Below are 22,080 nucleotides of genomic sequence, written 5' to 3'. Positions count from 1 at the left end.
TTTGCAAAATCACCAAACTTTATTGGAAAGATTCACGAGGCGAAGTCATGTTCGCCAGAGACCAACATGGTGCTTAAAACAACGCGTGAAAGCTCAGATAAGTTCAGCAATCAATATGACGCATGTCTCCGATGTAGACCTAAAAGAAAGTTGAACAATTTATTGACTGTAACCTTGAGGTTTTGTTCAACTGCATCTTGGCCATCCATAGTTTTCAGCTACAAAATAGAGTCCATTGAATTGAGAGGTAGTTGACTTAGGAACGGAGAAGATTGTGCGACTTGGCTTAGGAGCCCGCTGTATAACCACCATCCACAGTAATGACCTGCCCTGTGACATATGAAGCTGCAGGAAAGCAGAGAAATGCCGCCACGGACGAGATCTCGTTAGGCTCTCCCAACCGACGGATAGGCGTTCGCAAAATCAGCTCCATGAACTTGTCTCTCATTTCCGGCTCCTGAATGGTAAAATGTTCAATGATAGTAAAGTTGATGCATCAGTCCATGATCCTATGATCTCTGTTTTGGGTAACTGGGTGTCTAAGAAGGCGTTATATAATATATCATGCTTCTCATCTCTGTGCCTGCTTCAGTATTAATCAGTTTCCTATATTTTGTCTCACTAGGCCGATATGTCGAGAGTATGATTTATATCTCAGCAGCTTAAGATAAACAAATTTGCAGGGTCATTGTAAAGCACACATGAAATCCAGATAGAGAGAACAGGAAAGCTTGTACAGGGTGTGCGACGGAGGTTTTCACGCCCCACGGAGCGATGGTGTTGACCCGGATATTGTGTTTGGCCCATTCACATGCCAAGTTCTTTGTTAGCTGATTGACAGCACCTGGAATAGCGACATGATTTCATGAGCTTTGTGCAGAGTACAGTGGAGCCTGGACAAAAGCATCATCTTACCTTTGGAAGCAGAGTACATTGAGAGTGCAGGTAGAGATACTAGACCAGCAACTGCGGAGATAAACACAATGTTGCCATCTCCTGAAGCTTTCAGGAGCGGATGTGCGAGTTGGCACAGATGGTAAGGGGACTCGAGGTTGGCTTTCAACATGTAGGAGCAGTCCTCCGGTGTGTGATCTAGTGCTTTCTTAATAACAAGCGCCGCCGCATTGTTCACCTGCATTAACAGGACCAGCATCAAAACCGAGCTGGGGAACAAGACAACGAGAATATTGAATGAGGGCAGTAGTCGCAGAATATCGAATCAAATGTCGAACATCCATTGTCCACCATTGATTCAGCACAGCTAAAACAATGTCAATCTGGAGAACGGATTTGAGACAGCTATAGGACTTTTCACTATAATCTCTGATTAATCTACTACATCTGGAACCCTTTTCTTTCAGGTGGATTCAGTGCCATAAAATAGTACGAATGCGACTAGTGGTGCCTGACTAGTTATGTAATTTCCTATGTTTATGAATGCTTTTCATGAGATCACTGATGTTACTTGAACAGGAGATCAGTTGCCAAGTACAGGACACTATCAAAGCAGTAGATATTAAACGAGAATTTTGCAAAATTGTCCATCTATCTTGTATAGCCAAAACCACAAACCACTCGAAATAAAGAATTCTAGTTCTTGCTAGACTTTAAACAAGAGATGGATCGAGACAAAAGTTGCTTCCATAGCAACTCCTAGACGATGATTATTGAGTGTTACTAACCAGAATGTTCAGTTTTCCATAAAAAACAGAGGAGACATTCTTAATCAGCTCTTCGTTTTGGGTAATGCTACTGACGTTGCAAACCGGGCTGCTCACTCGAAGCCCTTTACCCCGCCACTCTGCCACTCGCTCGTTGAGCTCTTTCTCGTTGCGAGAACACAGGTGAACGCTCGCGCTGAGCCCCGCCAGCTCTTCTACGATCGCATACCTGATCCACAGACAGATTGATCAAGACTTGAATTGAAATTGGCCAAGACAGATTGAAAGTGAAAACCGAGACTGACCCCAATCCCTCTGGTTCCCCCAGTGACCAAAGCGGTCTTGCCTTTCAGTGACCACCTTCCACTTTCCATGATTGCTCCCCCCGAGTTTTCGTTTCCCTTTGGTGATCTTTATACAGAGGGCCAAATGATTCTCGGGTTAAGAAATGTGAATGTGATGCGGAATGTATTAGCAGTGCATTTCTGGATCGATTGGACAGGCAGAAATCCAATCGAAAGGCGAAATGGTGATGTGCCAAGAACCGGCGAATCAGGTCGATGACATGGATCGGGCTCAAATTCGATCGGCTAAAGCGAAATGGCATCCTGAACAATATTCACCGCCTTTGGCTGTGACTAACGATGGATTTTAGCGATTCGGGATTGTCTAGATGGGTTTTCCTTTTTTTTTTAGTATTTTCGGGATTTATTTTACTATTAATGGCAGTTATGTAATTTTAGATTTTGATGTTTAGAATCCTACTATGGTTAGGATTAGGGTTAACACCCTATAAAAGGTGTGTTTTTGACGTTTTGGCGGGAACATTATTATCTTTATTATCAAACTTTTTGAGATTCATCTCTTAAGCAAAGATTTACTTGTTATCTTCGCTGAATGCCGCGTCGGGTGGTATCATAGCCTATGGCGACCGGCGGTGGTCTTCGTGACGATGCTCGGGAGACTGGAGCCTCAATCCTTAGGGACGACGGGCTGCAACGTTTGGAGCAGCGTTTAATGGAACGCATGGATCAACGATTTGATCAAAACCCTTCGTCGTTTCGAAGAGCGATTTGACGAGATAGCAGATCAATTCGAAGGTCTCGGCGTTGATGTGAACTGGAATCGGTAGCATGGCAGAAGGCCGGGTGCAGATTTTGCTCACGGTGACCCTGTCGATAGGCACGTTCTTGTCCACAGGCAGAATAACCCTCTATATTTAGAGAGTTTGGAACAAGAGGAGAACGAATTCTCGGATGAAGAACGTGCTAATTATGCAAACAGAAATCACTATGGAGGACTTCGAAGGGGACGTTACGACAAATGTGATAGAAGAGATGGCAGATGATGCTACGACAATCGTGAAGGTAACAACTTTAAACTAAAAGTCGATATACCTTATTTTAATGGAGGTTTAGGGATAGAAGATTTTCTGGATTGGATTGCAGATATTGATAAATTCTTCGATTATATGGAGACCCCTAATGAGAAACGGGTGCGATTAGTAGCCCGTAGATTGAAGGGGGTGCGTGCGCATGGTGGCAGAGATTGCATAATAGGAGAGAGTGAGAAGGAAAAGAAAGGGTTTGAACTTGGCAGAGGATGAGGAGGCATCTGAAGTAGGAGTTCCTTCCTCCCGATTATGAGCAGATATTGTTCCAGCAATACCAACATTGCCAGCGGGGCAATCGGACTGTTCATGAGTATACGACGGAATTTATGAGATTGGAGGAGCGGAATAATCTGCCGGAGACGGAGGGGCAACATGTGGCCGGATATCTCGATGGGTTTAAGCCCTTCACATGAGATAAAATTGGAGTGCAATTCTTGCGAAATTTATCCGAAGCAAAAAACATGGCGATGAAAGCAGAATTGATGCAGCAAGAGAGGGGAAAAAGAGGCTACGAAAATTATCGAGGTAGCGATTCGAATAGTTCGATAGAAAAGGGTAGTTTCAACAACCGCTATAACCCGGGGCATAGTCAAGAAGATAAGGCGGCGGAAAAGCGCCCTATGAACGAGCCGAGGGATAAGGGAATGCAAGCATAGACAACTGCGAACCCTAACCCTTATGCTAAACCAAGGGCGATAAAGTGTTACAGATGTAATCGGTCAGGGCACAGATCTAATGAATGCCCTCAGAGAAAGACAATCAATGTGGTAGCGAGAGAAGAAGAGGAAGATAGATATTGTTGTGAACCGGATGGTGACGAAGAAGGTTTTTAGGATGACGAAGAGGAGGAAGTAAATTGTGTGGTGCGCGGGATGATGTTAGCCCCAAAACAGGAGGATGATTCGCGGCGCCATCAATTATTCCAAACCGGATGCACCATTTTGGGAAAGATATTTGCTATGGTCATTGATAGTGGGAGCGTGGAGCACATTATTGGGAAGGAGGTAGTGAAGAAGCTGGGAATATCTGTAGAGAAGTATCCTAACTCATATACGTTAGGATGGATTAAATCTGGAGCAAAAAGCATTCGGGTGAGCGAGCGATGTAAAATTCCAGGAAAAGTACACTAGAAGTGCAATAACTTTTGTACAGCGTTCACTTGAGTGCCATAACTTTCAAAACGTTCACTTAAGTGCCATAACTTTCAAAAATCGTTCACTTGAGTGCCATGTTGACGTGGACGCCGGAAAAGCTGATTTGGCAGCTGGAAAAGTTCTTGTAACACACCGAAAAAGTTACTGTAGCACGCCGGAATGTTGATGTGGTATACCAGAAAGTTACTGTAGCACGGCGGAAAGGCGACGTGGCACGCGCGGAAAAGTTCTTGTAGCACTCAAGTGAACGATTTTGCTTCGACGTAGCACTCAAGTGAACGATTTTTGAAAGTTATGACACTCAAGTGAACGCCGTACACAAGTTATGGCACTTCTAGTGCACTTTTCCCTAAAATTCCATTATCCATTGGAAAATATCATGATGAGTTGTATTGTGATGTGGTAGGCATTGATGTATGTCACGTGTTGTTTGAGAGGCCGTGGCAATTTGATGTAGATGCTCGGCATTCGGGGAGGAGCAATCGGTATAATCTCGTGATGGATGGAGTGAAGTATACATTACTGCCCTTGAAGAACAAAAGCAAACAGGTTACCGGCAGTAATTTCCTTACACTTACAAGGAAATTTGAGTCCGAAATTAAGGAGACCAGGCAAATTCATGTTTTGATAGTGAAACAGGCAATTGAGACAGAGGCCGAACTACAAGTGGAGGAGCAACCTGAAACAGTTAGGCCTTTATTGAAGGAATTTAGTGAGCTGATGCCCGAAGAGATTCTAGACGAGTTGCCTCCTATGCGCAATAGTCAACACCATATAAACTTAATTCCTGGTGCTAGTCTGCCTAATCTACCGCATTACGGGATGAGTCCGAAAGAGAGTGAGATTCTAAAGGAGAAGGTGGAGGAGTTGCCGTGGAAGGGGCATATTCAGAATAGTATGAGCCCATGTGATGTTCCCGCTTTGTTAACTCCTAAGAAAGATGGGAGTTGGAGGATGTGCGTAGATAGCACGGCCATCAACAAGATAACTGTGAGTTACAAGTTTCCAATTCCGATATTGGATGGCATGCTAGATAGGTTGCATGGAGCTATGTGATTTTCGAAGCTGGATTTGAAGAACGGGTATCATCAAATTCGTATTCGACCTAGAGATGAGTAGAAGACAACTTTCAAGACAAAAGAGAGGTTGTACGAGTGGTTGGTGATGCCATTCGGGCTTTCTAATGCTCCAAGCACTTTTATGAAGCTTATGAATCAGGTTCCGAAATCTTTTATTGGCAAGTTTGTCGTAGTTTATTTTGATGATATCCTGATTTATAACACGACCGAGGAAGATCACTTGATGCACTTGAGGGAGGTTTTGATAGCTTTGCAGATTAATAAGCTGTATGTAAATCTTAAGAAGTGCAGTTTTTTGACTAATAAGTTGCTATTCTTGGGATTTATTATCACCGCTGAGGGAATAGAGGTGGATGAGGCGAAAATAAGAGCAATAAGAGAGTGACCAACTCCTAAAATGATTTCTGAAGTTAGGAGTTTTCATGGGTTGGCTACCTTTTATAAGCAATTTATTAAGAATTTCAGTACTATTGCAGTCTCAATTACATAGTGTATGAAGAAAGGTCGGTTTGTATGGGGGAAGAAGCGAGAGAACGGTTTTGCTATACTAAAAGAAAAATTATGTATTGCACCTGTTCTTGCCTTACCCGATTTTGATAAACTGTTTGAAGTGGACTGTGATGCTAGTGGAGTGGGCATAGGAGCTGTTTTATCTCGGGAGCGCAAACCAATTTGCTATTTCCGTGAGAAGCTTAGTGATGCGAGGCAAAAATGGAGTATTTATGATAAAGAATTTTATTCTGTCATAAGGGGTTTAAAGACTTGGGAGCATTATTTGATTGGGAAAGAATTGGTGCTTTATTCCGATCATGAAGCTTTGAAGTATCCGAATAGTCAGAAGAGGATTAGTAAAGATACGCATGCACAATGGTGTCAATTTTTGCAAAAGTTTCCTTTCAAATTACAGCATAAGTCGGTTGTGCAGAATGTAGTAGGCGATGCGTTGAGCGGGAGAACCGGCTTGTTGATTACGTTGAGCCAAGACATTTTGGGGTTCGAGCAACTGAAAGACTGTTATGTCGATGATGATGACTTTGGGTAGATTTGGGAGTCATGTACTGCTGGTCAACTCGTGTAAGAATTTTATGTGCGGGATGGGTATTTGATGTGTGGCAATCACCTTTGCCTTCCTCGAACATCATTACGAGAGAAGGTAATTCGTGACTTACATGATGGTGGTTTAGCTACACATTTGGGACGCGACAAAACTATTGCTGCGATTAGGGAGCTATTTTATTGGCCCCGATTGCGTACGAGACATCAGCGGTATGTGCAAAAATGTTATTTTTGTCAGATCGCTAAGGGGCAATCTAAGAATATAAGCCTGTACATGCCTTTACCTGTTCCCGACAATATATGGGAAGATCTGTCTATGGATTTTGTTCTTGGTTTGCCACAAACCCAAAGAGGTGTGGATTCTATTTTTGTTGTGGTAGACAAATTTTCCAAGATGGCACACTTCATTCCTTGTAGAAAAACGTCCGATGCAAGAAGTGTGGCGAGATTATTTTTCAAGGAAGTGGTTCGCTTGCATGGAGTGCCTAAATCTATTACTTCGGATAGAGATAACAAATTTCTAGGGCATTTTTGGAGGACTTTGTGGAAGCTGTTTGACTCTTTTTTGAATTTTATTAGCACAACACACCCATAGACTAATGGACGGACAGAGGTGGTCAATAGACCTCTGAGCAACTTGATTCGAAGCATCTGTGGAGACAAGCCGAAGCAATGGTATATTGCTTTATCTCGAGCGGAGTTTGCTTATAATAATGCGGTCCATCGCTCTACTAGCGGATCGCCTTTTTCTGTTGTGTATACAAAGGCGCCTCAGCATACTCTAGATTTGGTTCAATTGCCTAAGCAAGTAAACAAGAGTGTCGCAACGGATCATATGGCTAAACAAGTTGTAAAGGTGCATCATGAAGTCAAACAGAATTTGGAGGAAGCTAATAATAAATATAAGGCAGCTGCAGATAAACACGGACGAAAGCGGGTGTTTGGTGTAGGTGATTAGGTCATGGTATTTTTTCGTAAGGAGCAGTTACCGATTGGATCTTATAGCAAACTACGGCGGAAGAAGTACTGGTCTTACACTGTCGGCAAGAAAATCAACGATAATACTTATGTTATAGACCTTTCACAAAGCATAGGCATATCCAACACTTTCAATGTTGCTGATTTGTCGCCGTTTCATGAGTCCACCGAACCAATGTATCCGGATTCTAATTCTAACTCGAGGTCGAGTTTTTCTCAAGTGGAGCAGAATGATGCGAAATGTATTAGTAGTGCGTTTTTGGATCTATTGGACAGGCAGAAATTCAATAGAAAGATGAAACGGTGATATGCCAAGAACCAGTGGATCGGGTCGACGACATCGGATGGGGACTCAAATTCGGTCGGCTAAAGCGAAACGGCGTACTAATCAATATTCACCGCCTTTAACTGTGACTAATGATGGATTTTAGCGATTCGAGATTGTCTAGATGGGTTTTCCTATTTTTTTTAGTATTTTCGGGATTTATTTTACTATTAATGGCAGTTATGTAATTTTGAATTTTGATGTTTAGAATCCTACTGGGGTTAGGATTAGGGTTAACACCCTATAAAAGGTGTGTTTTTGACGTTTTGGCGGGAATATTATTATCTTTATTATCAAACTTTTTGAGATTCCTCTCTTAACCAAAGATTTGCTTGTTATCTTCGCTGAACGCCGCATCAGAATGTTTATTCGCAAAGCAAGGTTAAAAAAACCTGTGAATGAGTCCAGACATGAAACGACGAAATTGTGGTCAATTTAGGTAACTGTAAAGTGTAAAATAATATTCCGTGGGTAGCCGGTTGTTGATGATGCTGAAGGTCAACCAGCTTCAAAAGTCAAAGGTGCGAAATTCAACCGCCTAAAATGCGACAATCTATGTGTTCCCAAAAAAAAAAAATGAGACAATCTAGAGCAGGGGACTAAGCCAAGGTTGGGTAAAAAAGTCAATAAACTGCTGCACTCTTTGACGTTGGTTGCTCAGCACCAAGTACTTGTTGAACTAAAGATAGGCTGTCAGATTCAACTACCCATTTATGATCAGGCTGAGACAAAGCATACCGAAGACCTTGCAGCGAGTCGAGGGTTTCGGCTTGAAGAGCTGTCCTAGTTTTCACCGCCCGAGCAAATCCCCCGATCAGCTTACCCGTTGAGTCCCGACATACACCAGCGATGGCGCCGGAGTTTGATTCTTCACGGAAAGAGCCATCGGCGTTGAGCTGCAGAGACCCACACACCGGCGGTACCCAATTCGAAGGTAAAATTGCTGCGAACTGTTGGGACTTTCTTTCTCTTTTTAGTTTGGGTGGGGTCTTACGCTGCCAGATTTTGCACCACAGAGAGCGAGGTGTTCGATGAGAGGGTGATGGCTGATGTATGTCTGGTTTATCTTCGATTACCCCGGTTTGGTTATTCTCGCTCTTTACTGTACACCCACCTGTTGTAGTCCCCGTCCACACCACTTTATCTTTCTCATTTGTCAACGAGAGGGGGATAGCAACGATTTCGTTTACTATTGGTTCCTTGAAGAGATTCTGCAGTTGCTGTTCATCCCAGCTGAAAGTGGTTTTGTCCATCAAATCAGCGACCAAACATGGCTCATTCCGATTAGCAGGTCCTCCTTCCACCCCAGATTTTTAACCATTTATCCTTTCGGATTTGATTGTCTTCTCCCTTTCCCACTGCACTGACCATTGAACTGAGTTAATATGATTTCTCTTCCGATCAATAAACTCTGCCATCCCCATGAAGCTCTGTTTCCCATTCCCGCAGGCCACAATTCTGAGTTAGCGTAGTAGTGCCCTTTAAAGAGCTGACTCCACAGTGTTGATGAAGATTGTAGCAACCTCCACGCCTGTTTGCCCAGCATTGCTCTGTTGGAGCGAAGGCAATTAAATCCTTGAAGCCCATACCGCCATTGTCTTTTCTTCTTTTGATCATGCTAGTTTTACCTAACGCCTATTATGGGTATCTTTTTTCGTGCGATCTTTGCAACTCTTGTTCCTGACACGCAAATTTATCGGGCAAAATGAGTACAAGACCTTATTGTTACGCCCCGGTGCAGGACCCTATGAGCATTTTTATAAAGATGAACACTTTAAGGATGCAAAGTAAAACGTGTAAATCACCTAAACTTCTTATGGGAAATGAAAATGTAGATGGAAAGATAGCAACTTCTTTTTTCGTTAGGCCATTGACTTGTGCGTAAGGTAGTACTAACTGATAAGCCAATCAGGAAAGCATGATTAATCCAAAAACAAGGATTGAATTGCATAATCACCATATCTTATGGGCGAAGATGCAATGAGGCGAAGTCACATTCCCCTAGAGACCGACACGGCGGTTAGACTTTTTCTATCGTGACAACGAGGGAAAGTTGAAATAATTTCAGCAATCAATTACGATGACGTCTCGACTTAGACCGCATAACCACCGTCCACGCAAATGACCTGCCCTGTGACATATGAAGCAGCAGGAAGGCAAAGAATGCGACCATGGATAAGATCTCGTTAAGCTCTCTCATTTAGATCGCGTTTGGTTCCGCGTTCCCAAGGAGTTTTGGGGTATAATTAATGAAATTTCGCTAGTTTTCTTTTTTGCCATCAAAAGCTTATTGGAAATCCGATTTTACCCCTTTTGAAAAAAACAAAAACAAAACAAAACCCTAAGTTTTGTTCGGTTCTGTTCGCGTCACTCTCACTCTCTCCTCTTCTCAAATGGCCACCCACAACCGTGCTGTGATACTCCGGAGCTCATCCAGCGGGCGGCCTCCGAGTTCGGGCGACCAGGAGTACGATGTCCACGTCGATTCCGATCTCTGGGACTTGCCCTCTGCTCCGTTGAGGCCCCTCACGGGGACAGCTGGGCGAGCTCCGCATTTGCATCGAAGACGAGGCTGCGTGCTCGGAGAAGGTCGACTTGGGACAATTCGATGTGGATTCTGCCGTCATCGAGGTACTTGATGAACTGGTAGCACTGAGACTGGAATAATTATTGTTATTTTGGTAAAGTGGAGCTGAATTGCTGCACTTTGTGGTCGGATAGGGTCCGGGGTTTGTTGGACTGGAGGTCTCCGATGTGGGTGAGTGGAGGTTCTTCAAGTATGCCAAAGAAGCAGAGTTTGGATCGGGATTACCTGTTAATACGGTCTTCATTGAGGGCAAATTGATCTTCGGGGACTGTAATTCAGTCTGCATATTGTTGCACTCTGCAACCTTGTGATGGACGTTATAAACTCACATGGACTGCGGCATATAATGGGGTTGTTTCAAGTTAGAAGTGCTTGGAATTGTCTTAAAGAGAAATGACGAAAGCTCCGTGTTGGAAAACACCTAGTATCTCAAACACTTATTTATTTCAGGCGTGTTGCATTGTACTTACTAGTACACAGTCTCGCAGATGGATACTTGATATGAGTATTATTGACTGTTTATCTGTGGTAATTTCGTTGATGGCGAGATCCTTAGTTCTTCCAAATGTTAGTCTACTGCAGTTTAGGACACCTGTCAAAATGGCTCCAAAAAATTTATAAGTTAAAAAAATTCATATATTTTTAATAGGTTAGTACCACGAAAAACCCCAAACTAGTATACCTGCGATAAATTTATCCCAAAAAATTTTTTACCATGAAAAATCCCAAATTGGTACATCTATGATAAATTTACTCTCAATTAAATTGAATTAATACCACAAAAAATTCAAAATTGATATACTTGTGACAAACAGAGGGTAAAAATCTCAAATTGGTATACTTGTCAACTGCCACGTATTATCAAACTCAGCAATTTGACCATTAGATTTAATGAAAACTATCATAGGGAAAATTTATTGCAGATGTACCAATTTGGGATAAATTTATCACAAGTGTTTCATGGACAAAAATATAAATTTAGGGTAAATTTGTCACAAGTATATCAGTTTAGGACTTTTTGTGATAAAAAAATAGTTTGGAGTAAATTTATTATAAATATATTAATTTAAGATTTTTCATGATATTAATTCAAAATAGAATAACATATAAATAGAATAATTATCATGTACGCTCTTACTTTTCAGCAAAAACATAGGCGTGTGACACTCTTCTTGACCACGCTTCGGTCCACAAAAGTGAAGATAAGACTATTCCAATTGGAATTGTGATGATTTTTCGTTTCTTTGAATAGACTTTGATTGAGCTGACCCATTACAATGGGAATGCCATTAATCAACCGTTCTAGTTTGAGTCTGACTCTTCTACTCCTCTCTCTCTCTCTCTCTCTCTCTCTCTCTCTCTCTCTCTCTCTCTCTCTCTCTCAACCATTGACTCTTCTACTCCTCTCTCTCTCTCTCGGAATGTCATTAATCAACCATTATAGTTCGACTCTTCTACTCCTCTCTCTCTCAAAGACTAAGGACAGACGATACAGTCCAATTTACAAAACTCAACCATCACCCTTACTTTTCCTAGAATTAGAGTTCTCTTCAATGGCTACCACAAGTTCGTCTTCCCTTTCAAAGAAATTAAGCAAGTCTCGTACTCTTCTCATCTTCATTAGCTGGTCAGGCCAAGGGCTATGGCCCTCCCTCGAACCCGGGTGAGAGCCCGCGGGGCGAGGGTCGGCGGCCTTCGCCCTGGTCCGGCCTAGGGCCACAGCCCTCCCTCCGACCTAGGCGAGGGCCGACGACCAGCAACCTGGACTTCTTAAATTATTCTTTTTCCTAGTTTTGTTTATATCGTTTATATTTAAACCACCGCAAATGATGTATCCGTCAGCATTAGATTAATGTGAATTCAATCGGCCAAAGATATTGATCACGTCGACCTTCCTTACAAGAGAAAAAGTGTTTTGTGTGACGGATACATCATGTAACAATGATAATATTGTGTAAACAATCAGTTATTATTAGCTCATACACTGTAAATCGCATCGTACTTGGCGCTCTACATGTATTCAGTCGCAGACCTAGGGTTTGGTGGTGGCCTCGTCCCCTCGTTCCAAAAGTTTCCTTCATTTTGGGGAAACAATTATCATAAAAGAAACTTACATGTATTATTTTTTATGAGTATTTCGTGTCTCACTCCACTAATATCGAATTCTCGATTCTTCATTGTCTGTATGCATCTTACCACCGATTGATTGAATACACCACGTGACGGTCCATCACATGAAATGCATTTTCTTCATATGGGGGCCGCACCTTGCAATATGTGATCAACCAATTGCACATACACCCCATAACAACTCGTATAATTATGAAAACGAGTGAGAGAAAAAAAAAAAAAAAAAGGAAGAAAAAAACCAATTTTTTTTAAATTATTAAAATAATATTAAAAAACATTTACGTTAATGTCGATCGTGCCACGTAGGACAATATTCAGCCAAAATTGGTCGGATTGACTCAATTGGCATAAATACAAAAAGTTTATTACTAAATTTGTACTAATGCAAAAAGTCTAGGATTGAATTGGCACCAATAAAAGATTTAAGACTGAATTGGTACAAATGCAATGGACTTTCTTGATACTTTTCCCTACAATTATGAAAACGAGTGGTTTGTAACTTGCTACCGATTATTGAAACACGAGTTCTCATAGTATCCATCATCACTTCTTTAAATATTTGGATAGTTAACATGGCAATTTGAGTTTACTAGATAATGAAATATCGTGCGCATGACAGATTTTCTTACTTGGAAATTATCAAGGACTGGTCTAATTAAACTACTCGACCCAAAAAAAAAAAAACTACACAGATTTGTATCTATGTCTATCTAGGATTACAAATTACTGCAAAATCTGCATAATTTGTTTTTTCTACAAATCGCGTATCCATTACTATTACTAAAACAACCCCCATCAACGATGATTGATGAGAGGTCTAATTCTCTTCTTTGAATCTCCAAAATACCCTTAAAAATCTTGTCATACTTTCCCCCATTTCTTTCGCGCCACTGATTTGAACAAGGTTGTAAATTATGGGGACGTAGAAACAGATTGTCCACCAATGATCCGACGTCGAAACTATCGTGTTCCTATCTTTGAATTAAGCCGCATAGCTTGTGACATGCATTGGAGTGTCAAAATGAATCATCGGATCTACACTAACACCATCATGCTTGTTAGAAGAGATTGGGAGGGAAGAAAAAGGGTTCCAAAGACATAATCGTGCTCGGCTGGAGGAGAAAAGACGGGAGGAAATGATTAGGAGGGATTATGAGGGATTATGAGGGATTGATCCAATTAATCTCATGTACATCCTAAAATCATATGAAGGGATCCGTAGGTATTTGAACGGATTTATGCGTTACTCACCATCTTTTCTTTCCTTCTTGTTTCTCCTAAAATTTATCTAAATCCCAATTTTTTTCTAATCACCTCATTCAAACTAATCTAAATCTAAGAAATACATATAACTTCTCTCGTAACATAAGATGTGCCCATGCCCTTTCTCTCGTTACGTGTACACAAGAATTTTTTTTGGGAGGCACATCGAGAAGACCAGGAATGAGGCAGCCATTCATTATGGACCACTAAAGCGCCAAAAGCGTTTGAACAGGAACTTCTTCTTCTTCCCCGAGCTTTACGCATGGCCCAGAAATGGCGACCGGAACGGTGGACTTTCGGAGTCTTTCATCCTCCCGCCATGTGTTTGTCCTCCCTCAAATATTCCTATGGACCCCATGTCTTACAAGTGGCACGATCACATGTTTGTTTTATTAGGGCATGGAAATTGACAGGCTCTTTGATTCTATAAAACCCACCTTCCTCCCATCTTCTCTCTCCCCGAGATTTAACTTTTACAAAAAATCTGTTACTTCTTGCTAAGTCCAAAGCAGTCAGATTGCGAACTACTCGGCCGCATCCGGCGGATTTGTTTATTCAGAGTCACCGCGAAGGCAATTGCAATATGAAATCGAAGATATCTCTGTAAGCTGCAATTATAAATCTTAAGCAGCAATCCATTATCATCACGTTTAAATATGCGAATCACAAATCATAAAGTGGAAAAATTTACGCACCTTATTTTGGATCCATCGTTCTTGATGCGGAATGAACCGATGCTCAAGAGCTTATCCTCTAAAACCTCGTTTATCTCACTTGGGCCATATTAATTAAAATTGTATTGTATATGCACATCTTTATATTGGTTTAGAGATAATTCATAATAGTCAGTTCGATCCCATAAAATCTTAAACCCCGAATCATGGCGAGAATCGCATCAGAAGACACAAAGCCATCCATGGTCACAAATGCTCTTAACTTTACTGATATGGATTTGATATGATAGTATGGCAAATGGATAACATCTCAAATAATAGAGAAACTTTATATGTTATCCTTCTTGTCAATCACCATTCTCTTACTTCAAGTATTGCGAAACCCGATATGTCACTAGAGAATATCCTTATGATTTCAGCGAACCCACATATATCTTACCTTTATAGTTAACTGTACTTTACATGTAACAAGACATACGTATATGGCTAAAAAATAAATGCCATAGCCATCACTCAAGGTTTACACAATACCTTGAGATTTTAAATAGATATGTATTCAGTATGAAAATAACACATTCATAAACACTTCATTGAATGTAAAAGAATCAATATATATATCAAAACTATTACTAAATATAGCATAACACAAATATAAACTTTATTAGAGTAAAAAAAAAAACTGAAGAACTCCCACTAAATAATAGAAACCCATGGTACTTCTAAGCCCATGTTAATGACATGTCGTTCAAATACACATGGATGCAAACCTTTCGTCGGTGGATCGGCAATCATATCATCCGTAGAAATATGCTCTACTGCAACATCACCTTTCTGTACAGATTCATTTATGGTAGAAAACTTAGACCCCTTGAGACCTCTATTGTTGTTAATGAAAGACACTACAGAATTATTATGACAATATAATTGTATGGGCATATTGATAAAATCAAATATGGTCAACTCCCTAATAAAATTTCAGAGCCAAATAGCCCGAGTAGTAACCGAAAAGCATGCTATAAACTCTGCTTGGTAGAGGATGATACCATTTTTTGTTTCTCACTTTTCCATGACACTGCATCACCTTCCAGCATAAAGATGTATCATGTTGTTGACTTCTTGTCATCCCGACAACCGGTATAGTCTAAATCTAAATACCCTACTAGCTGCGGGTTTTGAACATATATATAAATCAACATATAGTCCACAGTCTTTTTTAAGTACCTCAAAACCTTCTTGGCAGCAACCCAATGATTGTATCATGGGTTTGACCGATATCCGCCTAGAAGTCCTATCGTAAAAGCAATGTCCGGCCTAGTACAAACTTAAGTATACATGATACTACCAAGCGCACTAGCATAAAGAACATTCTTCATACAAGCTTTCCCAATATCTAAATGAGGACATTATGAAAGATTCAATTTATCACCTTTGCAGATAGGAGCAATTCCTTATTTGCATTGCTGCATATTGAATCTTTCCAAAATACGATCAATATATGCCTTCCGAGATAAGCCCAAAATGCGGCGAGAACGATCCTTGTGGATCTCAATGCCAAGGACAAAAGACGTCTCACCAAAGCCTTTCATGTCAAAGTTCTGTGACAACATTCGCTTTGTCTCCTATAGTAATTCAATATCGCTGTTTGCAAGTAAGATGTCGTCAACATAAAGAACGATAAAAATAAATTTCCTCCCACTGACCTTATAGTATATATGTATTGATTGATCTAGCTTGTTCTCAATAAACCCAAAAGAAGTAACAACACTATGAAACTTTAAGTACCATTGTTTAGAGAAATATATAGAAAAATACCCAAAAAAAACCCAATACCCCAAACCTATAGACGTGTTTAGGGTTCTGTTCGTATTTTCATTCCATAAAAGCAAAAAAAAAAAGTAAAATAAATATACCACTTGGTAAAGCATAAGCATACAAGCACGCTGGTACCTAGAACACCTCATTTGGACATGTCATGCTCCTTCATGTGAGCATTGAAGCCTCTACGCGTGGTCCCTACGCACCGACACGTGCGATGCACGTGTTCGATCTTCAGCCGGTCCTTGAAAACAGTTTGATTGGTTTTCTGATTCGATCGCTACCCTCTTAACCAACCGGCGAACTAGGTCATGCGATCCGGTTGGACTGATCAACGATCGATTCGATCGGAGAGCCCGAGTTAATAGTCAACTAGTCAAGTTGGGTCATCTAGGTCGGCCTGGGTCCACCCGGTTTGAGATGACGCCAATTAACGTCTCTACACATGCGGGGTCGGGTCTAGCAAGCGTGGGACCTATAGCAGGCGCGTGGCCCATACAATCCAAATACATGTCTTTTCCCTTTTTATTTTGATTTTGATTTTTCTCCTTTTGTCGTTCCCAAGGCCGAACTTTCCTTCATAGCAAACGCGGAAGTCTTGATTTGTTCAAACTTGTTCAGAAGGGGGAAAAAAATCATGAGAAAAGTGGATAGCCCACTGTGACGGATTCTGTGTGCAGAAAATTCAATGCAGTAGAAAATTCCAAAATCGAAAAAAAATTTCAGGCTTTTTTTCAAAATAAGATTAAAAAAATTATCAAAATAGGTTTTTTTTTTTTTTTACCATTTTAGGCCTCGCTTGGCGGTCAAGCTGCTGAGCCCGGCCTGCTCGGTAGTCCAACAAATTATCCCATACACATTAACAAATTAAAATTATAACTATTAATATATCAAATGAAATAAATGTCCTAGTCTAGCCCTAAGGGCTTAGAGAATGTGTGATTAAGGTCCAGGGGCAAATCGAGAAAATTTGGGAGACAATTCGCCAAAAGGGCAAAATCGCCAATTTCAAAGGCACGGGAAGTCAAATTACCCCAATTAGGATTTGGCTAGTTGATTAGGACCATTTCCTATTTTTCGGGATTTTTTTTTTTTAAAAATCAATTTTTTTGGGAGACAATTTGCCAGAAGGTCAAAATCGTCATTTTTTTAAAATTCCCTTGCCAAAATACCCAAAATAGTCTATGGCCAATTGATTGTGGCAATTTCGTATTTTTTTTTTCGAATTTTTAAAGGATTTTTCTAAAGTTTTTCAATTTTCTTAGGAGACAATTTGCCATAAGGGCAAAATCTTCATTTTTTTTTGAAAAATCGGGGGGCCAAAATACCCATATTAGGATTTGGCCAGTTTGGGAATTTTTTTGGGAATTTCTCAGAATTTTTCTATTTTTTTGGGAGACAATTTCCCAGAATGGCAAAATCATCATTTTCGAAGTAACGGGAAGTCAAATTACCCAAATTTGGATTTGGACAGTTGATTGTAGCCATTTCCTTTTTTTCTTTTTGGGATTTTTTACTTTTTCTCAGAAATTTTTCAATTTTTTTGGGAGACAATTTGCAAGAAGGGTAAAATCGTCATTTTAAAAAAAACAATCGAGGGCCAAGTACTTACAATTGTCCATGGCCAGTTGATTGTGGATATTTCCTATTTTTTCGAATTTTTAAAGAATTTTTCTGAATTTTTTTGAAATTTTCTACATTTTTTAATCAACTTTCTATTTTCTGATTTTTTTTATTATTCAAATTTTGAAATTATAAAGAAAAAAATTTCGGACAGGGTCAAACCCGGCCTGCTCTTCTCGGGCCATCCGATCACCCTTTTTTTTTATTTTCCCAAAAATTCATTTTAAACTCCTAAAATTATTTTTAATATTTTGAATATCAGCGGATCGAGGCACGTAAACATAAATATTTTTAAAGAATACCTAAATTCGTAATTATTTTAACGAATACGTAAACATAAATACTTTTAATATTTTGAAAATCGCCGGATCGCGACACTTAATGATTTTTCTCGTTCCCAAAACAGTAAATATTTTTAAGGAATACTGAAATCCGTAAACATTATAACTATTATCAAAACATTAACAAATAATTAAAACATATTATTAACAACCTATAAGTAACATAGATGATTCAGGTATAAATAATAACTAAATAAGTAAATCTATACTTACAAAACTACAAAAAATAACTACAACGAAATTTACCTCAAATTACCGAGGGAGAGCACGCATCGAATCGGGAGCTCAAACTACCAAGAGAAAGCATTGAGTAAGGAGGTCGGCTTTGCTTTTATCTCAAATTTTGCAAAATAAAAAAATCAAAAATTAATTTAAGCATTACGAAAATATTAACAATAAAATAAAAACATAGTACGAACAACCTATAATAACATCTATTTACAAAAAAATGTAATACTTAATTGAAAAATTATTTAATACTGATAAAGACGCTTGAGGTGAGGGGAATCTCCTTCAATGAGGAAATGAGGTCGACGAACAGAAAGTATCGAGCAAGGAAAAATGAACGATAGCAACGAAAGAGCTATGCTTTTGAGGCGAGGGAGAGTGCGAGGCGAGGGAGAGGGTTTCTGAGTGAGGTGAGAGAGAGCCTTTGGCAAGGAGCTTCCGAGGCGAGGGAAAGTACAAAGCGAGGGAGAGAGTTTTTGAGTGAGGATTTCTGAGAGCCTTCGACAAAGAGCTTCTGAGACAAGGGAGATGATTTCCGAGTGAGGGAGGGAGAGCCTTCGGTTTTGCTTAAAAAAACAGAGCCGAAGGCTTTGTAGCTCCCGTGAAGGTGCTGTAGCGCCTTTAATAGGGCGTTGCAGCCGCTGCTATGCCTGCAAAGGTGGTACAGCGCCCGTGAAGGGGGCAAGGGGCGCTACCCGCAAGCCAATTGCCGAGTGAGGCCTAAAATGGTAAAAAAAAAAAAAAACCTATTTTGGTAATTTTTTTTAATCCTATTTTGAAAAAAAGCCCGAAAATTTCCTGAGGATTATTTGCTCCAACGCAATACCAAACTTCTAGGCCACAAGCAACTTCCCTAGTGTCATAATATAACGATCTTGTCTCGACGAGTGATAAAAAATAATAATTTTTATCGAAAAAAATCCAAAAAAAATACTTAAAACGTGATTCGAGATCTAAAACACGTAGGCTCTGATACCACATGTAAATTGCAATTATAAACCTTAAGCAGCGATCCAATATCATCACGTTTAGATATGCGAATCACAATCATAAAACAGAGGAATTTACGCACCTTATTTCGGATCCAACGTTCTTAATGCGAAATTGCAATAAATCGATGCTCAAGAGCTTCTCTTTTGGCACACCCTTTAGACACTGTCTTCAATGAAACAACGCTTCACGTATTGCTTCTGACGACTCTTTATGTGACATTATGTGAGCATTATAGTTTAGAGGAGGGAGTTCAGCTCCATTTATAGAGTTTGTAACTTATCTACTCATTGTAGATAATGTTTAACTCAGCCCATACTATCCAGCCCCATATCCAACTAGGATTAGAAAACCTTATATTTTTTCTTTATTAGATTAATAATCAATTACAATAATAATTAATAAAACCCATATAAAATATATTCTAACACTCTCTTTCTCACCTTGAAGTCCTATTTGCCTGATAAACATGACACTCTTGGAATCGCCATTGGAAGTCCAAGACATCCATCAATTCATGGGACTCGTGGAGCACATATTTTTGAAATTTCTACACCATTCCTTTGACGTTGTCAGATAAAGATACTTCTGGCCTTATATAGCCCTTGTGATTGCATTGCATCCTTCTTCAGCTAGACTGCTAAGCAGACTTTGAGTTTGAGCCATGTTCTTCAACATTCTTGTTGTGCTCTCTCTGCTACCAGTTTTGGCTTACGCGCAAGATACCAGTTTTGTGTACAGCGGTTTCCGATTGGCCAATCTGAGCCTTGATGGGGTTGCCAGGGTCACCTCCAATGGCCTCCTGAAGCTGACCAACGGCACCAGACAGCAGAAGGGTCATGCATTCCATCCTGAGCCGGTCCAGTTCAAGAAGTCGCCGAACGGCTCCGTTTTCTCCTTCTCCACCGCATTCGTCTTCGTGATTCAACAGCAGTATGCGACTCTAGGCGGCCATGGGATCGTCTTCGTGATCGCGCCCCAGAGAGGCCTCCCTGGGTCCCTGCCCAGCCAATACCTCGGCATGTTCAACGAAACCAACAGTGGCAGCGACACCAATCATGTGTTTGGGGTGGAACTCGACACGAACCTCGACAGCGAGTTTCAGGACATTAACGACAATCATGTCGGAATCGACTTGAACGGGTTGACATCAGCAAACTCAGCTCCGGCAGGGTATTATGCAGATGGTGGGGAGTTCAAGAATTTGACTCTATTCAGCGGCAAAGCAATGCAAGTTTGGGTGGACTACGATGCAACTGAAACGCGGATCGATGTCACATTGGCTCCGGTCAATGTGCAAAAACCGAAGACTCCCCTTCTCTCTCTTAGGCGGGATCTCTCGTTGATCCTCAACCAGAGCATGTATGTTGGCTTCTCGTCATCGACCGGTTCAATCCGAACTTCTCACTATGTTCTGGGCTGGAGCTTCAGGGTAAATGGAGAGGCTCAGGCACTTGCCCTGTCCCAACTTCCTAAGCTTCCTCGGATTGGCAAGAAGAAGACGCCTAGAGTACTGACTATCGGGCTCCCACTGATGGTCCTTTCAGTTGTATCCATGCTGATCTCGAGCGTAGTTTATGTAATAAGAAGGAAGAGGAAATTCGCCGAGGTCCTCGAAGATTGGGAGAGGGACTATGGCCCGCACCGGTTCAAGTACAAGGATCTTTATATCGCGACAAAAGGATTCCGGGAGCAAGAGCTATTAGGGACGGGTGGGTTCGGTCACGTCTATAGAGGAATCTTACCAACATCAAAGATAGAGATCGCGGTGAAGAGGGTCTCCCATGAATCGAGACAAGGCATGAGGGAATTCGTAGCGGAGATCATCAGCATCGGTCGGCTCCGTCACCGCAACATAGTGTCGCTCCTCGGTTACTGCCGCCGGAAAGGGGAGTTGCTCTTGGTTTACGACTACATGCCCAATGGGAGCCTCGACAAGTACCTCTATAACCAACCAAAGGTCACCCTCAATTGGAGGCAAAGATTCAGGGTGATCAAAGGAGTGGCATCTGGGCTGCTTTATCTGCACGAAGGGTGGGAGCAGGTGGTGATACACAGGGATATAAAGGCGAGCAACATCTTGCTAGATGCTTACTTAAATGGAAGACTTGGAGATTTTGGGCTTGCGAGACTATACGACCATGGATCCGACCCTCAATCGACTCACATAGCAGGAACGCTCGGTTATCTCGCCCCTGAGCACATGCGAACCGGCAAGGCCACTAGGAGCACCGACGTGTATGCCTTCGGAGCATTTTTGCTCGAGGTCGCTTGTGGGAGAAGGCCGATAGAGCTTCGGGCAGAGGACGTGGTACTAGTGGACTGGGTATTTGCTTGCTGGGACCGAGGTGCCATTCTCGAGGCAAGAGATCCGAATTTCGGGGTGGAGTTTGTGGAAGAAGAGATGGAGTTGGTGCTGAAACTCGGATTGACGTGTTCCCACTCAGACCCATCGATGAGGCCGAGCATGCGTCAAGTTTTGCAGTACCTGGAGGGCGATCTCCCGATGCCGGAATTGTCGTCCGTTGGCCTGTCCTCTGGCGGGCTAACATTCGCTCATCGTGAAGGTTTTGATGATGTCGCCATGTCTTATCCGTCCACCATGTACAAGGCATTCGCGCACTCGTCTTCTTCTGTCGCAGAATCGCATCTCTCAGGTGGACGATGAGCCTCATGGTTTAGTTCCTAATTTAAATTCTATCCTCTTGTAGAAATCGATCAGGTGTAAGATGAGATCATGTGCAGATGTAGAATACGTAGGGTCTACGAGTCTAGTCCGTGTA

At 41.2% G+C, this 22,080-nt stretch overlaps 2 protein-coding genes across 3 annotated transcripts in view; one reads left to right on the top strand and one right to left on the bottom strand.

The window, feature by feature from the left end:
• Nucleotides 1–22,080, bottom strand: part of LOC115728424 (tropinone reductase 1-like) — a 32,192-nt gene continuing 10,112 nt past the window's right edge. Inside the window, exons 2-5 of one of the 2 annotated variants that reach the window (XM_030658756.2) lie at nucleotides 1,683–1,890; nucleotides 916–1,132; nucleotides 738–844; nucleotides 1–457 (exon numbers count right to left, since the gene is read on the bottom strand). In XM_030658756.2, coding sequence (XP_030514616.1) covers nucleotides 287–457; nucleotides 738–844; nucleotides 916–1,132; nucleotides 1,683–1,890 — 703 coding nt within the window. In that variant the 3' untranslated portion in view covers nucleotides 1–286. The remainder of the gene's footprint in view (nucleotides 458–737; nucleotides 845–915; nucleotides 1,133–1,682; nucleotides 1,891–22,080) is intronic. The other variant, XM_030658757.2, reaches the window with a different exon arrangement.
• On the top strand, nucleotides 19,878–22,061 carry LOC115728421 (L-type lectin-domain containing receptor kinase IV.1-like). The gene has a single exon (XM_048282324.1). The coding sequence runs from the start codon at nucleotides 19,962–19,964 to the stop codon at nucleotides 21,963–21,965; it is 2,004 nt and encodes a 667-aa protein (XP_048138281.1). The 5' UTR covers nucleotides 19,878–19,961; the 3' UTR covers nucleotides 21,966–22,061.

The sequence above is a fragment of the Rhodamnia argentea genome, chromosome 7 (genome assembly GCF_020921035.1).
Source record: "Rhodamnia argentea isolate NSW1041297 chromosome 7, ASM2092103v1, whole genome shotgun sequence".
NCBI lineage: Eukaryota > Viridiplantae > Streptophyta > Magnoliopsida > Myrtales > Myrtaceae > Rhodamnia > Rhodamnia argentea.
This window is presented reverse-complemented; position numbering and strand designations above follow the sequence as displayed.

Coding starts and splice junctions, on each gene's coding strand:
- LOC115728421 (XM_048282324.1), top strand. CDS start 19,962: ATGTTCTTCAACATTCTTGTTGTGCTCTCTCTGCTACCAGTTTTGGCT.